Consider the following 19,341-nt stretch of genomic DNA (forward strand, 5'->3'; position numbering starts at 1 on the left):
CATTAGAAACAAGCGCCACTCTATTTCGTATTCTTTAATGATTTTCTCTGAGACTTTTTGCCACCAAATGCAACCATGTTATATATGTACTCGACCACATCGGCCATCCTTCTAAATTTTCTCCTTGGTATCAGATGTAAAATGACTAATGTTCTCATCTTTTATGGTTGACCAAAGCTTGAACTGAAATGACCATTTATCTATGAAGACAACATCTGTGGCCAAGTGACAACCATAGACTGCTCTTCTTAATACGCCAGGTTTTGCTAGCACGACAAGGTAGCATAATGACTGTAGACCTTGCTCGTCCTACATAATCACATATTAAATCAAATTTGGGAACAGAGAATGGTTCAGAAGGTAGCATTCAGTCATTGAAGATTTCAAGTACCAAAAAGATTAAGGAACAGAGAATGAGTTCAGAAGGTTTTCTGCTACATGCTTTCATACTATATTTGGGAAAATTATCTTGCTTTTGTAATAATATAGAAAGGGAAGATCACGTGCCACACATCACGATGCTAACTCAGATAATCAAGCATAGCAGCTCTTGTAGGCTGGTGAAGGGGAGAGTTTGTGAGCAAGGCATACTTGTGGTCACCATTTCACTAGCTCATTTATTGTGGTTTAGTCTTTGCGTTTCTCTCACAGTTTGGGACCATCCTCGGAGATCTTTCAACTCTATGGCCGAAGGTTCCGAGGATGGTTTGTATCCCAACACCTGAAGGTAGGAACAAAAGTCATTTGTTTGGTAGGGACAATTTATCCTTACCTCCAAATGACCATAGAATAATTGTAATAACATCACATTTTAGTTAGAAAATTCTATAAAAATGCATCACAACAGTTTTTTTTGTTTATAATTATTCCATAAAATTACAAATAATTTTAATAAAGTTGTATTATACATCGTTCATTATAGATATATTTCTTAAATAGTTATATGTAAAAATGTGAGAGATATATTATTTTGAACAATACATTGTTCCACTTTATTAAAATCGACTGATTTTTTTATGGAAAACATATGGGCCCAAGATATGTTACCATGTCAAATTGCATAATTTCCTGACCAAATTTAGATATTATTACAATATTTTTTTTGTGATTTTGACATAGAAGATTGAATTATCTCTTGTAAACAATTGAATGCTTCATCTATCTCTGGGACATGAGCTATAGTGAATTGTACGAGCCTAAATATAGTTTTAATGTAAAGTTTTCAAATCTTGTTAGAGGCACACATAGTTCTATTTGGAACTACTTTCAATAAACACGTTGACATTTATTTAAACTATAGAAAATAGTAAATTAGTTCCAAATTTTTTTAAAGCTTCTATGCAACAACATATATATAGTAAGATTCATGTAAAAATGTTTAGGTACATGAAATAATCTTACAATATTACTTCACAAGTACGGAGTAAGCCTAAATTAGTCGAAAATAAAAAAAAAACAGTAAAAGGGTGAACAACCTCAGCCCAAAGGCCCAGCCCAAGGCCTAGTAAGTAGTAACCTCATCTCCAGCAGTCCAACTCAGCTTCGATCGATCGTCGAATCAAATTCGACCATCGAGAATCAACTCGCTTTTCACTCTCGCTGCCTCGCATCTCCCCCACCCCTCCCCCATTCACCAATCACCACCACTGAGATCCAGTCACTCCAAAGTCCAAACTCCGGATCTCTGGCGGACATCAAGGACGTGCTGGGCCCGGCCACAGTACCTCCGTCTTCTTCGTCTAGTTTTCAGCGGCGCACGCCACCTGTTCGACGGAGCGCATGGCCGAGACCAGAGCGCCTCCCATGGCGAGAGGGGCTGATCGAATCAGTGACCTCCCGGAGGGGGTCCTCCACCACATCCACTCGCTGCTGCCGGCGCAGGACGCGGTGCGCACGTGCGTTCTCGCCCAGAGCTGGCGCAACCACTGGCGGTCCGCGCCCGCCGTCCGCTTCGCCTGCTCCACCGGCTTGGCCGGCGGCGTCGACACCTTCGGCCCCTTTGTCGACGGCCTGCTGCGCGGCCGCCGCAGGGGCTCGCCCCTGGACTCCTGCGACTTCGATCTGGATCTTGACGGGTCCGACGTCCCCAGATTGGAGCTGCACGGCAACTGCTGGATCCGGCGCGTGCTGCAGCTCAAGGTCCGGGAGCTCCGGTTCCAAGTCTCCGCCGACCCTCGGGTTCCCCTCACGTTGGAGTGCAGGCCCCTCTCCTCCCAGCACCTAACGAGCTTGGTGCTCATGGGTGTTCAGGGCAATGATGTCGTTCTTGATTTCTCTGGATGCTCGGCACTGGAGAGTCTCTGGATGGAGGAGTGCCTCGTTTCTTCGACGGAAATGCACTCCCCCTCCCTGAAGCATCTGAGAATCAAATACTGCTTCTTTTATTCCAACTACCGCACTAGGATGTGGTTCCCCAACCTCCGCTCGTTCGAGTTCATTACTAATTTCGGAAGGCCTCCAATGCTTGAAAGAATGCCATACTTGGAAGCTGCAAAAGTTCGATTTGATCATCATTACGTTGGTCGATGTAAAAATGGTCACTTGGATGATTGTGGAAGTGCTGCCTGTAGGGGTTGTTTTAATTACTATGGTCCTGATGATTCCGGCAGCGTGTTTCTTGAAGGCTTGGCTGAAGCTACATACTTGAATTTGTCAGCTTATCCTGATATGGTATGCTTGCATCTGCGTCCCCTGCTTTTGGTTTTGCAATTGTGTTGACATACATAGCTGTGTTTCACTTGTTCCTTTCAAATGCTCTGATTTCAATCAAACATCACATGTGGTTCGTTGACGAGTGCCTTGCTAGATGCCTATATCATTTGGTCATTACTGAAAATTGTGTTCTTCTGCAGTTACTGATATTGTTGAACTAAAAATGAGAGACCTAGTTATTGATTTGTGGTCTTAGATTCAGAATGCGTTGCTCAGATTAGAAAACAGCGGAATGTTTTTGTATATATTAGTTTAGTGCACCTCTACAAAAGATGCCAGTCTAAACCTTTTTTTTTTTTTTGCTTGCCTTACTAACCAAGATATGATTGAAGCTTGAAATTTTTTTCTTGCTATTCATTATTTGACTTTACATCCTTGTACTTTTCCTAGTATGTTTTCAACAGGGATTTGGAATGGTGGCCTGCATTTAACAAGTTAAAGACTTTGGTGCTTAGCAAATGGTTTCTGTCTACTGAGCTCAGTGCGCACTGATTTGGTTCCTCCACCACACCCCTCTTCTGGAGAAGCTTACACTTAAAATTTCAAAGGTGCTGTCATTAACTTGTTACTCTGTACCATGTATCTATCCTTTATTTTGCTTTTGTTTATTAATTGAGTAAATTATTCATACTTAAAATTTCAAAGGTGCTGTCATTAACTTGTTACTCTGTACCACATATATATCCGTTATTTTGCTTTTGTTTATTAATTGAGTAAATTATTCATTTGCTTCAGGCACGCAAGCCTTTAATGAAAACAGAGGGAAGTTACAATCCATTGGAAAAATCGATTGCACCTAGCCATCTTCAGATTGTTGAAATCATATGCAAAGATGTTGATGGGATAGTACTCAAAGTTTTGAATGTCTTGAATGCTAATGGCATACCACTGGGGAAAATCAGAATTCAGTGTTCAGGTCGTAAGTTATCTATGAACTGTCATGATTCTTTTGTGCAGTTATTAATATGTGTTACAAAACAAAGTGTTATCAGTAATTAAACTATGTGTGTTCTGATTTATCACAATTTACGTTACTTTGTATGATGCATTTAGGTTCCATTGCCGTGCCACATATATGAATACTAAGCAAAGGAGATATATGGTATGTGATCCATAGAGTAATGCATATTGTCAATATACACAGCTACCAAAAATTTCATCATTTTTGTCATCCGCCTTACATAGCTCTTCTTCTTCACCCAGCAGTAGCAAAGGAGTGATTAGATGGAAAACAAGAGGAAATGGCTAGAGTCGGAAAGTTGCTTACATTGTCTCGGTGGAAAACAAGAGGAAATGGCTATATCACGTAGGTGAACTATTTAGATGGTGGAGATGGTCGCTCAGGCGTAATGGGTAGAAGTGATGTGCGATCATGCTTGCTAGTAACTGGATTAACAACCCTTTGGCGACTCTCTCGATTTGTTCTTAGCTGGCACATCTCATCTAGGGCATTTTGCGTGGCAAATTGAGCTAAAGTATACCAGTGAAATATACGTACAAGATGGAGAAATGGTTATTTAAAGTAAAAAATGTTGGATGATACAAGATGAACAGCATTTTCCGGTTGAATCTGAAAGTTTAGGGCCTTTGGAAGATAGGAAATACATGACTCGTGTTGGAATTTTAGTTCATTTTTTCAGAGTACAAATGCAAGAAACAGAAAAAAAAAATCGTGTATTCAAAAGGAAGAGTCGGGACCGTCCGAAGTTTGGCCGCACCTGGCCAGGTGCCTTGAAGTGGCCGGGAGCAGTTGGCTTCGGGAGCGTCCATGACCAAAACGTCCCTGCATGTACTTGGAATATGCTTTAAGAGACATGACGAATACGTAACTTGCTGGACGGCCTCTGAATACCCTAAAAATGCGACTGACGAATAGCTAATACTGTGGTTACCTAAACCCTGGGATAACGTCGTAAGAGCGTTAGAGCGTGATTAACCCTCTAACCGACTCTTCTAATCGTTCAAGGGCGTCTAGGCTACACCCAGCGAATGAACTCGAGAGCCCTGCTGAACATCGAGAAAAGCTCGTCGGACCCAAGATGACTCTAACAACGGGAGGCCTCGTCGTTCAGGGAAGACATCTTTAGCCAGGCTAGCAAACTTGCCCCTCGTTTGGGAGCTCGAGGACACCGCTCGTAAACGTGGCTCCACGCGTCGCCGGCAGTCGGGCAGTTGATCCGGCGGCGCCCATGCAAAGGAAGAGAAGAGATCATCTAGAGTTCTACAATAGCTCCACCTATACAACATAGATACAATTTTAACGAAGAATAAACAAGATACAAATTTAAACGAAGAAGATATGAAAAACAAGATTCCTCGCCCTGCATGTGTTTTGAAAATTTCTCTTCACTACCCCGTATGTCCCTCCACTATCCCGAAGATAAGATTATAGCCAATTTTATTAAAAATAATAGTACGTGATGAATTAGAGATACGATAGAGTCCTATTTGATTTAGTGTTCTGTGACCCGAATGTACGACCGTGATAAATAAGAGATTAGAGTCTTTAATGGTTTATTGTGCTGTTCGTGATCGAAATTCATGACACATGCTTATGCGAGTTATGAAGAGCCAACGTCTTGTCATCACGTTATCGAAGCTGATTCCAAACCGTATTAGTAGTATGTAGGAGTACGACACAGGATACGGACAGGTAAAGTAACAAACCTGAAAGAAAAAAAAAAGTATTTAGTGGTGAAAGTTCTGTCGAAGGGACTTCTACTAGTACACGATTTTCTTTTTCAGGGAGTGTTTGGTTTCTAGAGGAAAATTTTAGTCCCTGTCCCATCGGATGTTTGGACACATGCATGAAGTATTAAATATAGACGAAAAAAATAATTAATTGCACAGATTGTGGCTAATTTACGAGACAAATTTTTTAAGCCTAATTAGTCCATGATTTGACAATGTGGTGCTACAGTAAATATGTGCTAATGGGGAATTAATTAGGCTTAATAAATTCGTCTCGTAAATTAGTCTCCATCTATGTAATTAGTTTTATAATTAACTCATATTTAGTTCTCCTAAATAGCATCCGAACGTCCGATGTGACATGAACTAAAATTTAGTCTATGGAACGAAACACCCCCTCACTGTAATGACCAGAGTACAGTGAATGTCATGGAGCACAGCAAGCTGACACGTCTCCTTACGTCGAAGCATGGGCGTGCCTGATCCACGCTCGCGCTGTCCCATCGTGATCTCGTCGCAATCAACCTCCGCACCACCGCCGAACTCGATTGGTTCACTTGACATGACATATCTTTTTTTTTATCTCCAAACCACCGCCGAACGTAGGCCTGGTTTAGATGGACGAAATTTGAAAATTTGATTATCGTAATATTTTCGTTTTTATTTGATAATTAGTATTCAATCATGGATTAATTAGGCTCAAAATGTTCGTTTCGCGATTTCCAACCAAACTGTGCAATTAGTTTTTTTTTCGTCTACATTTAATGCTCCATATACATATTATAAGATTCGACGTGATAATTACTGTAGCACTTTTTAAAAAAAAATTTAGAACTAAGGCCATGTTTAGTTCCCACCAAATCCAAACTTTGGCACTATGCAAAAAGAAGATTCTCCGTCACATCAAACTTGCGGTATATGCATGGAGTACTAAATGTTGACGAAATCAAAAAATAATTGCACAGTTTGGTTGTACTTTGCGAGATGAACGTTTTGAGCCTAATTAGTCAACGATTGAACAATTATTACCAAATAAAAACAAAACGCTACAGTCCGCTACAGTACCCAACAATGAATCGGGCGGCGCTGATTCAGGCCAACTAAACGCGGCCTAAACAAGGCCGTAAAAACAAGCGCGGCAGGTGGCATTGCCGCATTGGGATCGGAGGCCGGAGGGATAGGCGACTCTCGACTCCCGAGGCCGCATGTGTATTCGGATCGCCGAAGGTGCCCTTGCCCTGGAAAACCCTCGCAGTCGCAGACTCGCAGAGTTGCAGTTGCAAAGTAGTACCGGTGTATTTCGAGTAAAATTTAGAAAGTGTCGTGTTACGCTATCGTACGGAGGGTTCGGATATTAATAAAAAAATAAATTATAGAATATGTCGATACTACACGAGATGAATCTATTAAGCATAATTAATCCGTCATCAGTACATGTTATTGTAGCACCGCATTGTCAAATCATGGACTAGTTAGGCTTACAAGATTCGTCTCGCAAATTAGTCTTAAACTTTATAATTAGTTTCGTAATTAGTCTATATTTAATACTTCATGCACGTGTTTAAATATCTGATGGGACAGCGACTAAAGTCAAACACCCCCTGGTATGGCAAGGACGCGCGATAAACGAAGTTTATCTTAAGCCGCGGGAGCATCCCAAATCACAACGTTGAGATGCCGTGCTACCGCTAGTGCTAGGCAGTACTGTTATCGGTATCCTCAGAGTGGCAACCATCAAAACGACAGCAGAACGGCAAATGAAATGGCCCAAGGAAGTAGCGCATGTTTTTCTTGGTATACAGTCCAGCACGGGGGCTGCTAGCATCCGATGGGCGGACGGTAACCTCCATCCGTGGGTTCCCGCCTAAATAGTTCCCGCCCAAGGAGCACGCGCGAAGGCACGGGTAGCGTGCGCAGGTTGGCGATCGCGTAGGGACCACCTCACCCACCTCGCACGCGGTGACTTTCAAAAAAAAAAATAATAATAATAATAACTCCTAAACCAAACATCCAAATTAAATTCCAATTACACTTTTAAGTTTCTTGCAAGAAATCCTTTAAAACAAGATCCCACGTAAATATATTTAGATAAAATTTTATTACCAAACATTTATCTTATAAAGATAAAATATTTTTTTTCTTTTATTCAGCACAGACGATGTTCTGGGTTCAGAGAAAAATATTCTCAATTTAGTATAAGAGTATTCTAGTTTTAGGTTCACAAAATTAGAATTATAATACACATAAAAATAAATAAATAATTAAATACATAACGTATTAAAGACTAATAAAATCTAGAGCAAAGCATAAGAAAAAAAATAAAAACACGTAATAGAGAAAAAATTCGAAGAACATCACAGGATACTTTTCAAACATCCTAAAAACACTATAGAATAACGCATGTATACTATATCAGCATCAATCAATATATCATAAAACATCACTAAATACATCATAGAACATCGAATATATATTACTTGAACATCACTAAATATATCATAGAACATCACATGTGTGCTGAGTGAACATACAAAAACATTATAGAACATCACTAAATATATTATAGAACATCGCATATATATTAGGTGAACATCACCTGTATAATGAGCGAACATCACTAAATACACCATAAAACATCACTAAATACATTATAGAATATCACATGTATATCACGTGAACACCATTAAATACATCATAGAACATCACATGTATACTGCGTGGACATCACAAAAAATAAAATCACATGTATATTATGTGAATATCGCAAAAACATCATAGAACATTACATGTATACCACGTGAACATAAAAAACATCACATGTATAATACGTGAACATAAAAAAAACATAAAAGAATGAACATCACAAAAAAGAACATAGATCATAATAAAAATAATAAGGAAAAAGAAAAAAAAAGAAAAAAAAGAAAAGAAAAAAATAAAAATAAAATAATGTTAAACACATAAAACAGGAAAAAATATAAAAAAATGAATGATGCACGAAAAGAAAAAAAGAAAAAGAAAAAGCAAAAGAGAAAATAAAATAAAGAAAGATAAAAATAAAAAATATGAATCATAGAAAACATAATTAGAAAAGAAACAAATAAAATAAAATAAAATAAAATAAGGAAAGGAAAGGAAATAAAATAAGAATGAAAAATAGAAAAATAAAAAATAAAAAAAGGAAAAATAAATAGAAGCAAAGAAATAAAACAATAAAAAGAAAAAGGAAAGGAAACATACCTGCTCCCGCATGTGGCCTCCCGTCCACTTTCGCGCACGTGGTACTGTTTGGCGCGAGGCTCCGGTCTGGCCGTTCGGACCGGATGATTTCCGGTCCAGAACCGCCACTAGGCACCAAGAGTAACAAAGCTGTGTCTTTAGCGCTGCCGTCCGTGTCATCCTCTAGAGTCCGCCACGAACACGTTCCTCTTCCACACCACACCCTACTTTAAGAAACCCAAAAGGAGCGAGCTAGAAAGGGATCGCGAGGTACGGTACTCACCACCAAACCGAGTCGGAAACGTGTCAGGCTAAGGCTTGTCTTGCTGCACGCACCCGAGCTCCTAACTGAGACAGCCTCTTAGTGAGAGACCCGCCGCGCGACCCCCTGCCTTAGCTCGCTGGCGACAGGGCAGGAGGGTCGGTTCTCCTTCCTCCTCTCCTTCCCCACCACATCTCCTTGTAATACTCCATAGTAGAATAAGCCCCTTCATGGGAGTTTCGAGGACATCTATCCTCCTCATCTCCGCCGCGTTGGAGGTGGGCGGACTACTCGCAGCCATGGTGGCCGGCGAGGGTCTCCTCCAAATCGACGCGGTGAGTACTTCAATAAAGCCCTACTACTCTCCCATGCTTCGTCCTTCCTCGCTCCCTGACAGTCTGGGCGGCATGGCGTTGCTCTCATCCAGATCGAGTCAAGGTGGAGGCGTGGACAGCGACAACTTCAGCAACACCGGCGACCTCGACCCACCACGCGCAGACATGGCGAAGCAGCCGTCCTCGTCGTCCCCGCGTCCGAGCCTGCTGCGCAACCTGGACTGCTAGATTTCCATCCAGATCTACGGCGTCCAGGCTGTGCTAGCGGCTGGGGGCAATGACGGCAGGGAGGTCAGGGCGGCACCAAGAAAGGGCGAGGAGGACAAACACGACCTTGCCGACGGCGCGCCACCCGAGTGGGCGATGCTGCTCGTCATGACGGAGGCGTACACAGGAATCCTCCGCCTCGCCAACCGAAGATGGCGCCTCAATGGAGGCCAGCAGGGCCTCCACCGGACCCAGGCCAAACCAGGTGGCCTTGCAGACCACCATGACGACTACGGCGCCAGGGCAACGCTCCTCCCCTGTGAAGTCGTCAATGCGCTGCTTGCCGCCATCCGAGCGCCCAACTGGGGCGGACCAAAGGGAAGCCACCGGGCTTTCTTCCTCCTACGCGGTTGGGCCAGTGTGGGCACCAGTGCGGGTGCAACAGGGTGTCGGTTCCTTGGCCCTCTTCCCCAGCGACGACGACATGCTCGGTGGCAGCCCCGTTGCCGCCATGCGAGGCGCTCCTGGAGGTGGCTGGGCTTAGATGCGGATGAAAGAGGATGGTTGCACTTCGGATGTGGTGTGCAGCCTGTCTACATGGCATATCCTGAGCCTCTTCCTTCGAGTGGTCCACGAGATGCTGCCGCGCGAACCTGTGCATCATGCACGGGCCCACGACTTGTGCTTTGGGGCCTGCCAAGGCAACGTGTTCCACATACAGGAGCGAGTGTTGTACTCCTCCGACCTCCCACGGTGACATGTGCCATGTTCCAATTTGAATGCCGTGTCAAGTATGCAGAGCACGGTCATGGTTCTGACGCCGGGTGTGTTCAACAGGCACGACAAGTCTTTCATTTCTGTCAACCTGCTTTCCTATTTTTTTGCAAATATGGAAGTGGTAAAGCAGCAATCAGTGTTCGGGTTGATCGCCAACGACAGTTGATGCTGGTCCTCAGATTTGATACTAATGGCTGTGGACCCATTCTATTGAGCCCGGTGGGTCCTCCATTCTATCTATGGCTCAAGACTAATTATCCTCGAGGACACAGGCCGATCAGACAGTCGAGGGAAGTGTTGATTGTGCTATCGAAGTGCGAGAACGAGGACCCTCGATGCTTCTATCATGGCCACTTCTCGTGGGCCCTAGGGTCCCGACGGGCCCCGCGCCCCCGACGGAAGCATCACCCATGCCTTTAGAAACAGTTCAACACTAGATTTCTCTTCTACGTGTTCTGATCTGGGAATTCTTTTTCCACTTGTGTAATGAGCCTTAACGTTATATATTAAAAATTGTTGTTGTAAAAAAAAACGTGTCAGGCTACGACCGAACCCATGATCAGAATAGACATTTCCTTCCCGATCAATCATGCTCTCATGCGTGGCGTCACCTTGGCTGCTCTCTGCTTGCTTATCTTCGCGTCAGTCTCAGCCATCCACAGCCGCCACCCGCCAGCGGCAGTAAAGAATTGCTTCAGGCTCGATCTCTGAATTCTTTGGGAAGGCTATGCTATCGCAATCACGTTCCGCGCAATGTGACCGGCACTAGGATTGAATTCGCATTCGCATAGCGCTAGTTAAATAGCTAGTACTCCAACAGTCTGAGCTGCTTAAACAACTCCGCGATCTTTTGTCGCCCGCGCGCGACCGGTTCCGCGTTGCGCGGCAGCCGCCACGGAAAGCAGCCGCACGCAACGCCTACAGAAATCTACGGCTGTTGCTGTAGAGTATATTTTTAGAGATGATCTAGGGGCAGCATTCTGATTTCGTGAACCAAATAGCCAAGGAGACGTATGTAGGCCGTTTAATAGAGATCAAGATTCTCACGAAAAATGCATGTTTCGTGTCTAGGTTCCTCTTAAAACCGTTTTTATGTTGAAACAAAACCACATGATCAATTCGTTTGGCTACATTATTTGTTTGTGAAACGAAATAGAATCAGTGTGAATCACCGTTTTTAAATGATTCTTCTTCCTAGTGTTATTAAAAGGAAGAAAAAATGTTTCTAGATGATTCAGGATGAAATGTTTCTGAATTTTTAATGTTTGATAGAGATTCAGGTGACTCTGCCCAGAATCGGAAATGTTGCATCCATCTCAACGGCCTCTCAATGGCGTTGTCCCAACATGATAACGTAAACTGGGGCGTCATCATCATGTTTCTGAAACTCAGAAGAGCCCTGAAAGCCCACGGGGTGAGAAAGGGTGAGTAGATGCAGCATAGTACATTAGTACGTAGATGAGATTCTCGTCTCTATGATTGCGGAATGACTTAGCGCCGGAGGAACAAGGAACTGCGACTGCGAGTGCAACCACAGGTGTCCTCGGCTAGCAGACGCGCGGCACGGCAAGGCGATGCGAGCGCAGCACGCAGCTACCTACGCTTTTTTTTCTTTTTCTTTTGAGGTGCCCCTAGAAGCGGAGATGCCAATGCGGCACCCCACTTGCCTCACTGCACTATTCTGCCCACTAGCTACACGACATGCAGAGTTTCAGAAAATTGGATCGCATATTCAACAACCAGAGATTAGATCGCCAACAGTTCGTGTGCACCGTTTTTGTCAAAACCTGGACCCAGATCATCGGAACCTCGGGCCTGACTCGGCGCGATTTCTTGATTCGATGTTAAGGCACGTCGCCGCCCGCATGTGCCGTGATTCTCCAAGCAACGACGCCGGCGGCCATCTTCTCAAACATACATTTACAACGCGTCACACTCAGTTGCACCACTGTACAGGGCGAGCGACGCCAGCAGCTTCATGTCAACGTTTGCTTTGCTCGCTTCAGCAACCGGCGGGACCCGCTAGTTGTACCAGCATGCTCTGTGTTCTACTAATCCCGTCCGCTCACGGGCCAGTGAATGCAGTAAGTGTAAAACTGTGGTCGCTATTGCCCAGGACCAAGAAGCGACTTACGGCTGGTTACATACATCCACGGCGACGATGCGACGTATAACCGCTGCAGGACTAAAAAACCTATACGGCACTCTGATGACTTTTCATGTCCAGTTGTCTTACATTGATTCGTCAGCCGCCACCAGTTCAGGTACCAGCGGATCGGATCAGGTTAGGCGCAGCTGCAGAACAGCGGGAAAACGGAATCGCCGAGGCCGACCGATGAAGTGAAGGCTCGTCACACTCGCATTCACAGGACGGCAGGACAAAGGTCGTCGGGACAAAGGCCGAAAAACGAGCTCGGCCACTACCGAAAAGGGGCCCTGGCCTGCTGCCTGCAGAACGTGTGGCATCTTCTCGTCCAAAAGGCGCGGAGGTTTATGGTAGTGTGTGTGGATGCACGGCTAAGGACGCATCTGATCCCATTTTTGATCCACCGGGGGAGGCTAATGCTAATGGGTGCCAAAGGTGACACACATTACCGCGGTAATGCCGTGTTAGTGGCACCTTTTCTCAACTTTTCTGTTGCCTTTTTTTTTCCCACTTTTTCCTGAGAAGAAAACGTGGGGGGTTACTGTGTGTCTCGCTGTTTTTGCGGGGAGCCAAAACATATGCGTGGAATCTCCTAGACGAGAATTGGTGCGGCGTGTGATGGAGAGTTCACGTACCTTACTATTCAACACAGACCACTACGAATAAACTAAACTAAACAGATTGTGAGGCGAATAAACAACAAAGTGGAGAGTATAAGAAAGGTAGGATATTTTCTCTAGACTAGAAAAGGAGGATATTTCTTTGGTGGCTATATTGGATTTGGATCACTAACCCGGATTACTGTACGATCTGATATAAGAAATGAAACTGCTGCCGATGATGATCACATGATACATCCCAGTTGAAATTCAAAAAATCAACTGATGACGTGTAGAAGGCTTACTACATGACAAAGACCAAGGCAGTACGAGACAATATGAACTGTGCTGGAGCAGGTTTTCTAAGGGTGCGTTTAGTTCCCAAAATTTTTTGGATTTGGTTACTGTTGGGTTATTGTAGCACTTTCGTTTGTATTTGATAATTAGTATCTAATTATGGACTAAATAGGTTTGAAAGTTTTGTCTCGTGATTTCTCACCTAACTATATAATTAGTTTTGTTTTTCGTCTACATTTAGTACTCCATGCATGTGCCGTAAAATTCAATGTGACACTTTGGTTTGAAAATTTTTAGAATCTAAATAGGGCCTAAGTCCCATCATACTCCTATTCAATTATTCACATGGTACACATGTACTGTAGCACGCTTATCGGGTTCTCAGGCCTTCAGCGACGCACCGAGGCGATAAGAACGAACCAGAGCTCTCTATCAAGCGCCAGCATCAAGCACCTCCTCTAGTATTTTAGGAGTAGTTCACTCGCTGCCTGTGTTCCAAAACCTTTCCCGTCTACTAAGACTCGACACTCGCAGCCGCCCGCAGCCCCGGCAGACTCCTTTCCCCGCGAAGGCTTCTCCTCTCCCCTCTCCCTTCCACTCGCACGCATTCTCATCGGTTCCGCGGCGACGAGATGGCAATAGATCACGCGACGCTTCTCGGACTCAACAGCAGAGGCGCCATGGTAATTGATTGATTCCTCTTGTTCTTGTGTCGCTCTGTTTCTTGGTTCTTGATTGATTTGGGTGGCGATGTTTTTGGACTGAATGTGTGTGCACGGTCTGCGGTTGCAGGGAGGCGGAGGCGGTGAGTGCGACGCCGCCGCCGAGAACCAGCGGTGGCCGCCGTGGCTGAAGCCGCTGCTGTCCACGAGCTTCTTCGTCCAATGCAGGATCCACGCGGACGCGCACAAGAGCGAGTGCAACATGTACTGCCTCGACTGCATGAACGGCGCGCTCTGCTCCCTCTGCCTCGCGCACCACCGCGACCACAACTCCATCCAGGTCAGTAGAGCTACCACTGCACGGATGCAGTGCAGGCGGCTGCGTTCCCCTCCCCCAATGCCTCCTGCTGCACATTCCCCTGCCTTCCCTGTTCCATCGATCTCTTTGGGTGTTCGTGTTTTGTTCTTTTCTTGGCAACCGAGTGAACTGACTGACTCACGGGCACGCGCTCCCCGTCACGGGTGGGTTGGTTTGTATCATTCAGATACGGAGGTCGTCGTACCACGACGTGATCCGGGTGTCGGAGATACAGAAGGTGCTGGACATCGCCGGCGTGCAGACGTACATCATCAACAGCGCGCGCGTGGTGTTCCTCAACGAGCGGCCGCAGCCCCGCCCGGCCAAGGGCGTCACCAACACCTGCGAGGTCTGCGAGCGCAGCCTCCTCGACTGCTTCCGCTTCTGCTCCCTCGGGTGCAAGGTACTACGATCGAGCTGCGTGTGCACAAACTCTGTAGCATTGCGTGTTTCTTGACGCCACCTAACGCGTCGTTGTCGTCGTCGCTTTTTCTTTGTACCTCGCAGATAGTGGGCACGGCCCGTGGCTACCGTCCCAAGAAGAAGCACGGTGGCGGTGGCGGCGGCGGCGGCGGCAACAAGAAGAAGAGGGCGGCGCTTAAGGTCAAGGACGTGCGCTCTGACTCGGAGGATTCGTGCACCAGCACCAGCGGCGCCAGCAGCGACAAGAGCAGCGTCGTGCAGAGCTTCTCGCCGTCGACCCCGCCGCCGACCTCTGCCAGCCACCGCCGCCCAGGGAACAAGCGCCGGAAGGGCGTGCCGCACCGGTCGCCCTTCGGCAGCCTCATCGTCGAGCACTAGGACTCTCTGTCAGCGCCTAGGCAATGCAACTCTGTACTGTATAGCACTGCTACATGACATAGCCCAGAAGAGAAGGGAATAACAGCCGGCGGCGCAAATGCCAGCGAAGGGCGGGAGCAGTAAGAAGAACACACCTAGTGGTGCTGCTATAGTTTGCTTCTTTTCAGGTTTTGTTAGCTTGCAGTTACAGTTGCTAGTTGCTAGCAGTGGTACCAGTAAGATAGATAGCTGCTACTTACAGCCTTCGTAACCGCGACTAAGTTTTGCAGCCTTGTACATTGTAATATACGATATAGCAGTACTCTCCGATGCTAGATGTGTGTGTGTGTGTGTGTGTATATATATATAGAATGTGGGCAGCGAGGTGTTCGTATGTGCATCATTAGCTGTGTAATAAAAATAAGAAATGCTGCTCCAAATCATGCCGGAATGGCACTGTTGGTTGCTGCCCCCAACATTGGCTGCTGCTGGACTGCTGCTATTGCAGGATAAGATTGGTTTGATAGAGTGGCACATCATTCAGTGCAGTGTCCGTGTCCGGTGTCCACCTGACATCCTGTGGTGAACCCCCCACAATCCGGATGGGGCCGCGGCATTGCCCCTGCGTGTCCGCTCGTACGGAGAGCCCATGGACACTCCTCCAGCCGCACGTCCAAGGCGGTTCCGCGAGAGCGCGCGCACATGCGTTGGGGTCGCGACATGCCGGCGCGTCCGGAGCTCTCGCCCCGCCCTGCCGTGCGGCCGCGCGCCAGAGGATGGGAATCGGGATCGGCGGTGTGGACGCCCCGCGCGCGGTCGGTGTATTCTGGACGCTGCCATGAGTCACGCGGCGCTGGGCGGCCCGGTTCCGTCCACCCGGCGTGGACTGGGCGCCGGCCCGAGCCGTGCCGTGCCGTGCGATGCCGCCTAACTTGCTTGACCCGCCATTTGTTTGTCCCCGAAAGCGGCGGGCCCGACGTGGACGCCGCCGCCTGCCCGGCGTCGTCCACCACCTTAAATATCCTTTTCTTTTTGTACCGCGAACCCGTTCACGTCCGTCCAGAAGCAGCCGTGCCCGCGATCGACGTCGCGCATTTATCGGCGCAGCGGCAAACCGAGTTCCCACGGCTCTGCTCTCCACCAGCGGCTCCGGTGAAAGCTTCTGCTGCTGCTTCGACAGCGCTCTGCCCCGGCTTGGAAGATGCTCCGTCCCGTCCGGCGTCTCCACCACCACCACCAGTGCGCCCCGTGCTACTGCTGTTCAGGCACAGCGCTTTGCAGCTTGCACGGATCGAGTCGACTTCAGTCTTCAATGCCCGTTCGTCAACGTGCACGCGCAGTGCCTGCCCGCCTCCATGGAGGCATGGACGACAGAATTTCGTGCGCACGCCGGCACCATTATTCGTCAACGTGAACCCGGGACCAGCTGATTAGCTGAAGGCCGGCGGGAACCGCCTCCACCATGCTATGCTCTACGCTGCCGTCCACCATCCCACGCCCCCGAATTCCTTGGATGTCCCTTTCCCGGGCCCGCGCGAGCTTTGGCCGATCGGTCGCCGCCGTGACGTAGACCGACCTCTCGCCGTCCCGTGTGCCCGTGTCCCACTCCCACCTCGTGTGGGCCAGGACCACTCGGGAGTCAGTCGGGACTCGTCGTGCACGCGGGGTGGGTCGGTTGCTGCTCGATTCACATCGGACGACGGCCGGGTTTCTCGATTGGACACCTTTTCCGATCCACCGTTGGAGGTTAGGTTCTTCGTTTCGAGAGCGCGAGTGTGCTGTGACTATGCATTGCATTGGACGCGTCGGCCATTCGCTGCCCATGCTTGATTTGGATCGATCGCCGGCGTGGACGGCCCCGCTTGCTGTGGATAACGAAAGCGACCCGGGTTCAGTGTACTTGCGCACCCCGTCGCGAGACAATGGGAGGAGGGGTTCATCGTAGGCATCGTCATGTGATGCGAGTCGTTGTTGGGAAATGGAATTGGCCCTGTCTTTATGCTGAGGATCACCGAGGCCACGTTTAGTTCGCGAATTTTTTTTGGGTTTTTGTAACTGTAGCACTTTCGTTTGTATTTTATAATTAGTGTCTAATCATGGACTAATTAGGTTCGAAAGTTTCGTCTCGTGATTTCTCGTCCAACTATGCAATTAGTTTTTTTTCGTCTATATTTAATGCTTCATGCATGCGTCTAAAGATTCGATGTGATGGACAAAAACCAAAATTTTTGGAACTAAACATGGCCTGATTCGAACTGCTGAGAGCCTGAGATCATGGCTGCAGTATACTACGTCATGTGGATAGACAAAATAATATGAGCCGGCCAATACACATACTCCACGTCGTTGTCTAATGTCTTGTGGGGTACGTAAGTTGCTTGCTTGATCAGCAGGTACGTACATTTGAAAACGACGATTGCATACTTGAATCGCGGGGTATAGGTCTCTGTACAAAATTATGGGGTATACACGAAATTGATCCTTCGCAACAAATTCGGACGGAGTTTTCTTCAGGACCATCGAGCGCTTCCACGAGGGAAGAATAGCGGAAGAAAACGACCGACCTGTTTTGTTGTCTAGCATGGAACATTGCGAAAACTGCCACTAAGCGTGCTCGATCGCAACTGTGAAGAGAGAGGTGTTTCCTCCTGTTTGGCCTATGATGGAAGAGGAAATCAGTAGGCCACGATACAGGAGGCCCAACTTAGATCCCACGATACGAACAGATGCTACAGCTGTACCCAGAGGAGAGGCAAAAAAAAAAAAAAAAAAAAAAAACTTAGATCCCACGATGCAACCCTGCAAATGTTCACAATGCTAAGGCAGTGTCCACAGGATTAGGCGGGAAACCGGAGAAGAGAGAGACTGGGAAGTTCTGCACCTACTAACTTTGCACACTGTCATGCCGTGTGTTGGAACATTAGCCATTTACAAGACAATAAGGCCTGGTTTAGTTCCAAAAAATTTTCACCCCAAACTATCACATCGAATCTTGCGGCACATGCATGAAGTATTAAATATAGACAGAAAAAAACTAATTGCACAGTTTGGTTGGAAATCGCGAGACGAATGTTTTAAGACTAATTAGTCCATGATTAGCCATACGTGCTACAGTAACTAACATGCGCTAATGATAGATTAATTAGGCTTAATAAATTCGTCTCGCAGTTTCCAGGCGAGCTATGTAATTAGTTTTTTTTATTAGTATCCGAAAACTCCTTCCGACATCCTCGAAACAAATGATGTGACATCCAAAAATTTTCATTTCGCGAACTAAACACAGCCTAATCCTCTAATTATAAATCATGACAGACGTAGCCTAGTCACGATTCCAATACTAATTAAATAAATTAAGCTATAATCATTAGAGGAACATAAAAAAAGGTGGTATTGGAACCAAGAGAATGAAGCATAACAGAATGGTTAGAAAAATTGTACCCTTGAGTTGGACCGGTGCCCTAAGCGATACCTGCGCGTTACTGTGCCCTTGAGTTGGACAGGTGCCGTAAGCAATAGCTGCGCCATTACTCAGGTCTATCAGAGCCTGTTGACAAACTCAGGTACGGTGGAGTAACTTGATGTGGTGCATAGACAATCCATACAACAATGATTGAGCTGAACATCACACTATAAAAGAGTGAATAATTTGTTTGGAGGGGGGAGGCTATCTATCTTTCATGACCGTTTGATCTTGACACTGTTTCATATGAGTCTTTCATCGTCCGAGATCTTACTCTGGCCCTGTTTGGTTCCGCGTATAAGCACGTTGGCGACCCGCACAAGCCAATAATCGCACCAAATGGTTCGCGTCAGAGGGCTCAACGCGAACACGCGTCTGCGTTGGACGGTCGCCCGCTGTGTTGGCCGAATCGCGAGCCTAAGGCCGCGATTTGGAAAACACCCTCGCGTTTCCTACCGCACCCCTCCCTTCTCCTATGCTCTCGCATCCGCGTGAACCGCACCTCGCCTCCGCGCGAGATGCCCGACACGCCGCCCCTCCCCTCTGCGCGAGCCACCGCCGCCGCCGCCGCGCCTCCCCTCCGTGCAAGTCGCCTGGCGCGCCGCCCCTCCCCTCCGCCCGAGCCACCGGCGGCGGCGCCCCTCTCCTCCGCGCGAGCCGCTCGAGCGCCGCCCCTCCCCTCCGCGCGAGCCGTCGGCGATTGGCCGGCTCCCTCCGAGCTCATGCGTCGATTGAAGGACCAGGATGCAAATATAAACTCTTATTTGGGTCCAGTTGAAAGGCTATAGACTCACAGAAATAGTAGTAAATAGTGCTACACAGTTTGAGAAAAGTTC

At 47.0% G+C, this 19,341-nt stretch overlaps 1 protein-coding gene and 1 pseudogene across 1 annotated transcript; both read left to right on the top strand.

Annotated features, from left to right (window-relative positions):
- The first annotated feature begins 1,611 nt into the window (after positions 1 to 1,611).
- On the top strand, positions 1,612 to 4,310 carry LOC136473703 (MEIOTIC F-BOX protein MOF-like; annotated as a pseudogene).
- A 9,421-nt stretch (positions 4,311 to 13,731) lies between these two features.
- On the top strand, positions 13,732 to 15,473 carry LOC136473704 (protein RGF1 INDUCIBLE TRANSCRIPTION FACTOR 1-like). Its single transcript, XM_066471350.1, has 4 exons — positions 13,732 to 13,928; positions 14,038 to 14,247; positions 14,453 to 14,668; positions 14,773 to 15,473. Exons 1-4 carry the CDS (start codon positions 13,878 to 13,880, stop codon positions 15,064 to 15,066), a joined length of 771 nt encoding a protein of 256 aa, XP_066327447.1. The 5' UTR covers positions 13,732 to 13,877; the 3' UTR covers positions 15,067 to 15,473.
- The last annotated feature ends 3,868 nt before the right edge of the window (positions 15,474 to 19,341 follow it).

The sequence above is a fragment of the Miscanthus floridulus genome, chromosome 8 (genome assembly GCF_019320115.1).
Source record: "Miscanthus floridulus cultivar M001 chromosome 8, ASM1932011v1, whole genome shotgun sequence".
Taxonomy (NCBI): Eukaryota; Viridiplantae; Streptophyta; class Magnoliopsida; order Poales; family Poaceae; genus Miscanthus; species Miscanthus floridulus.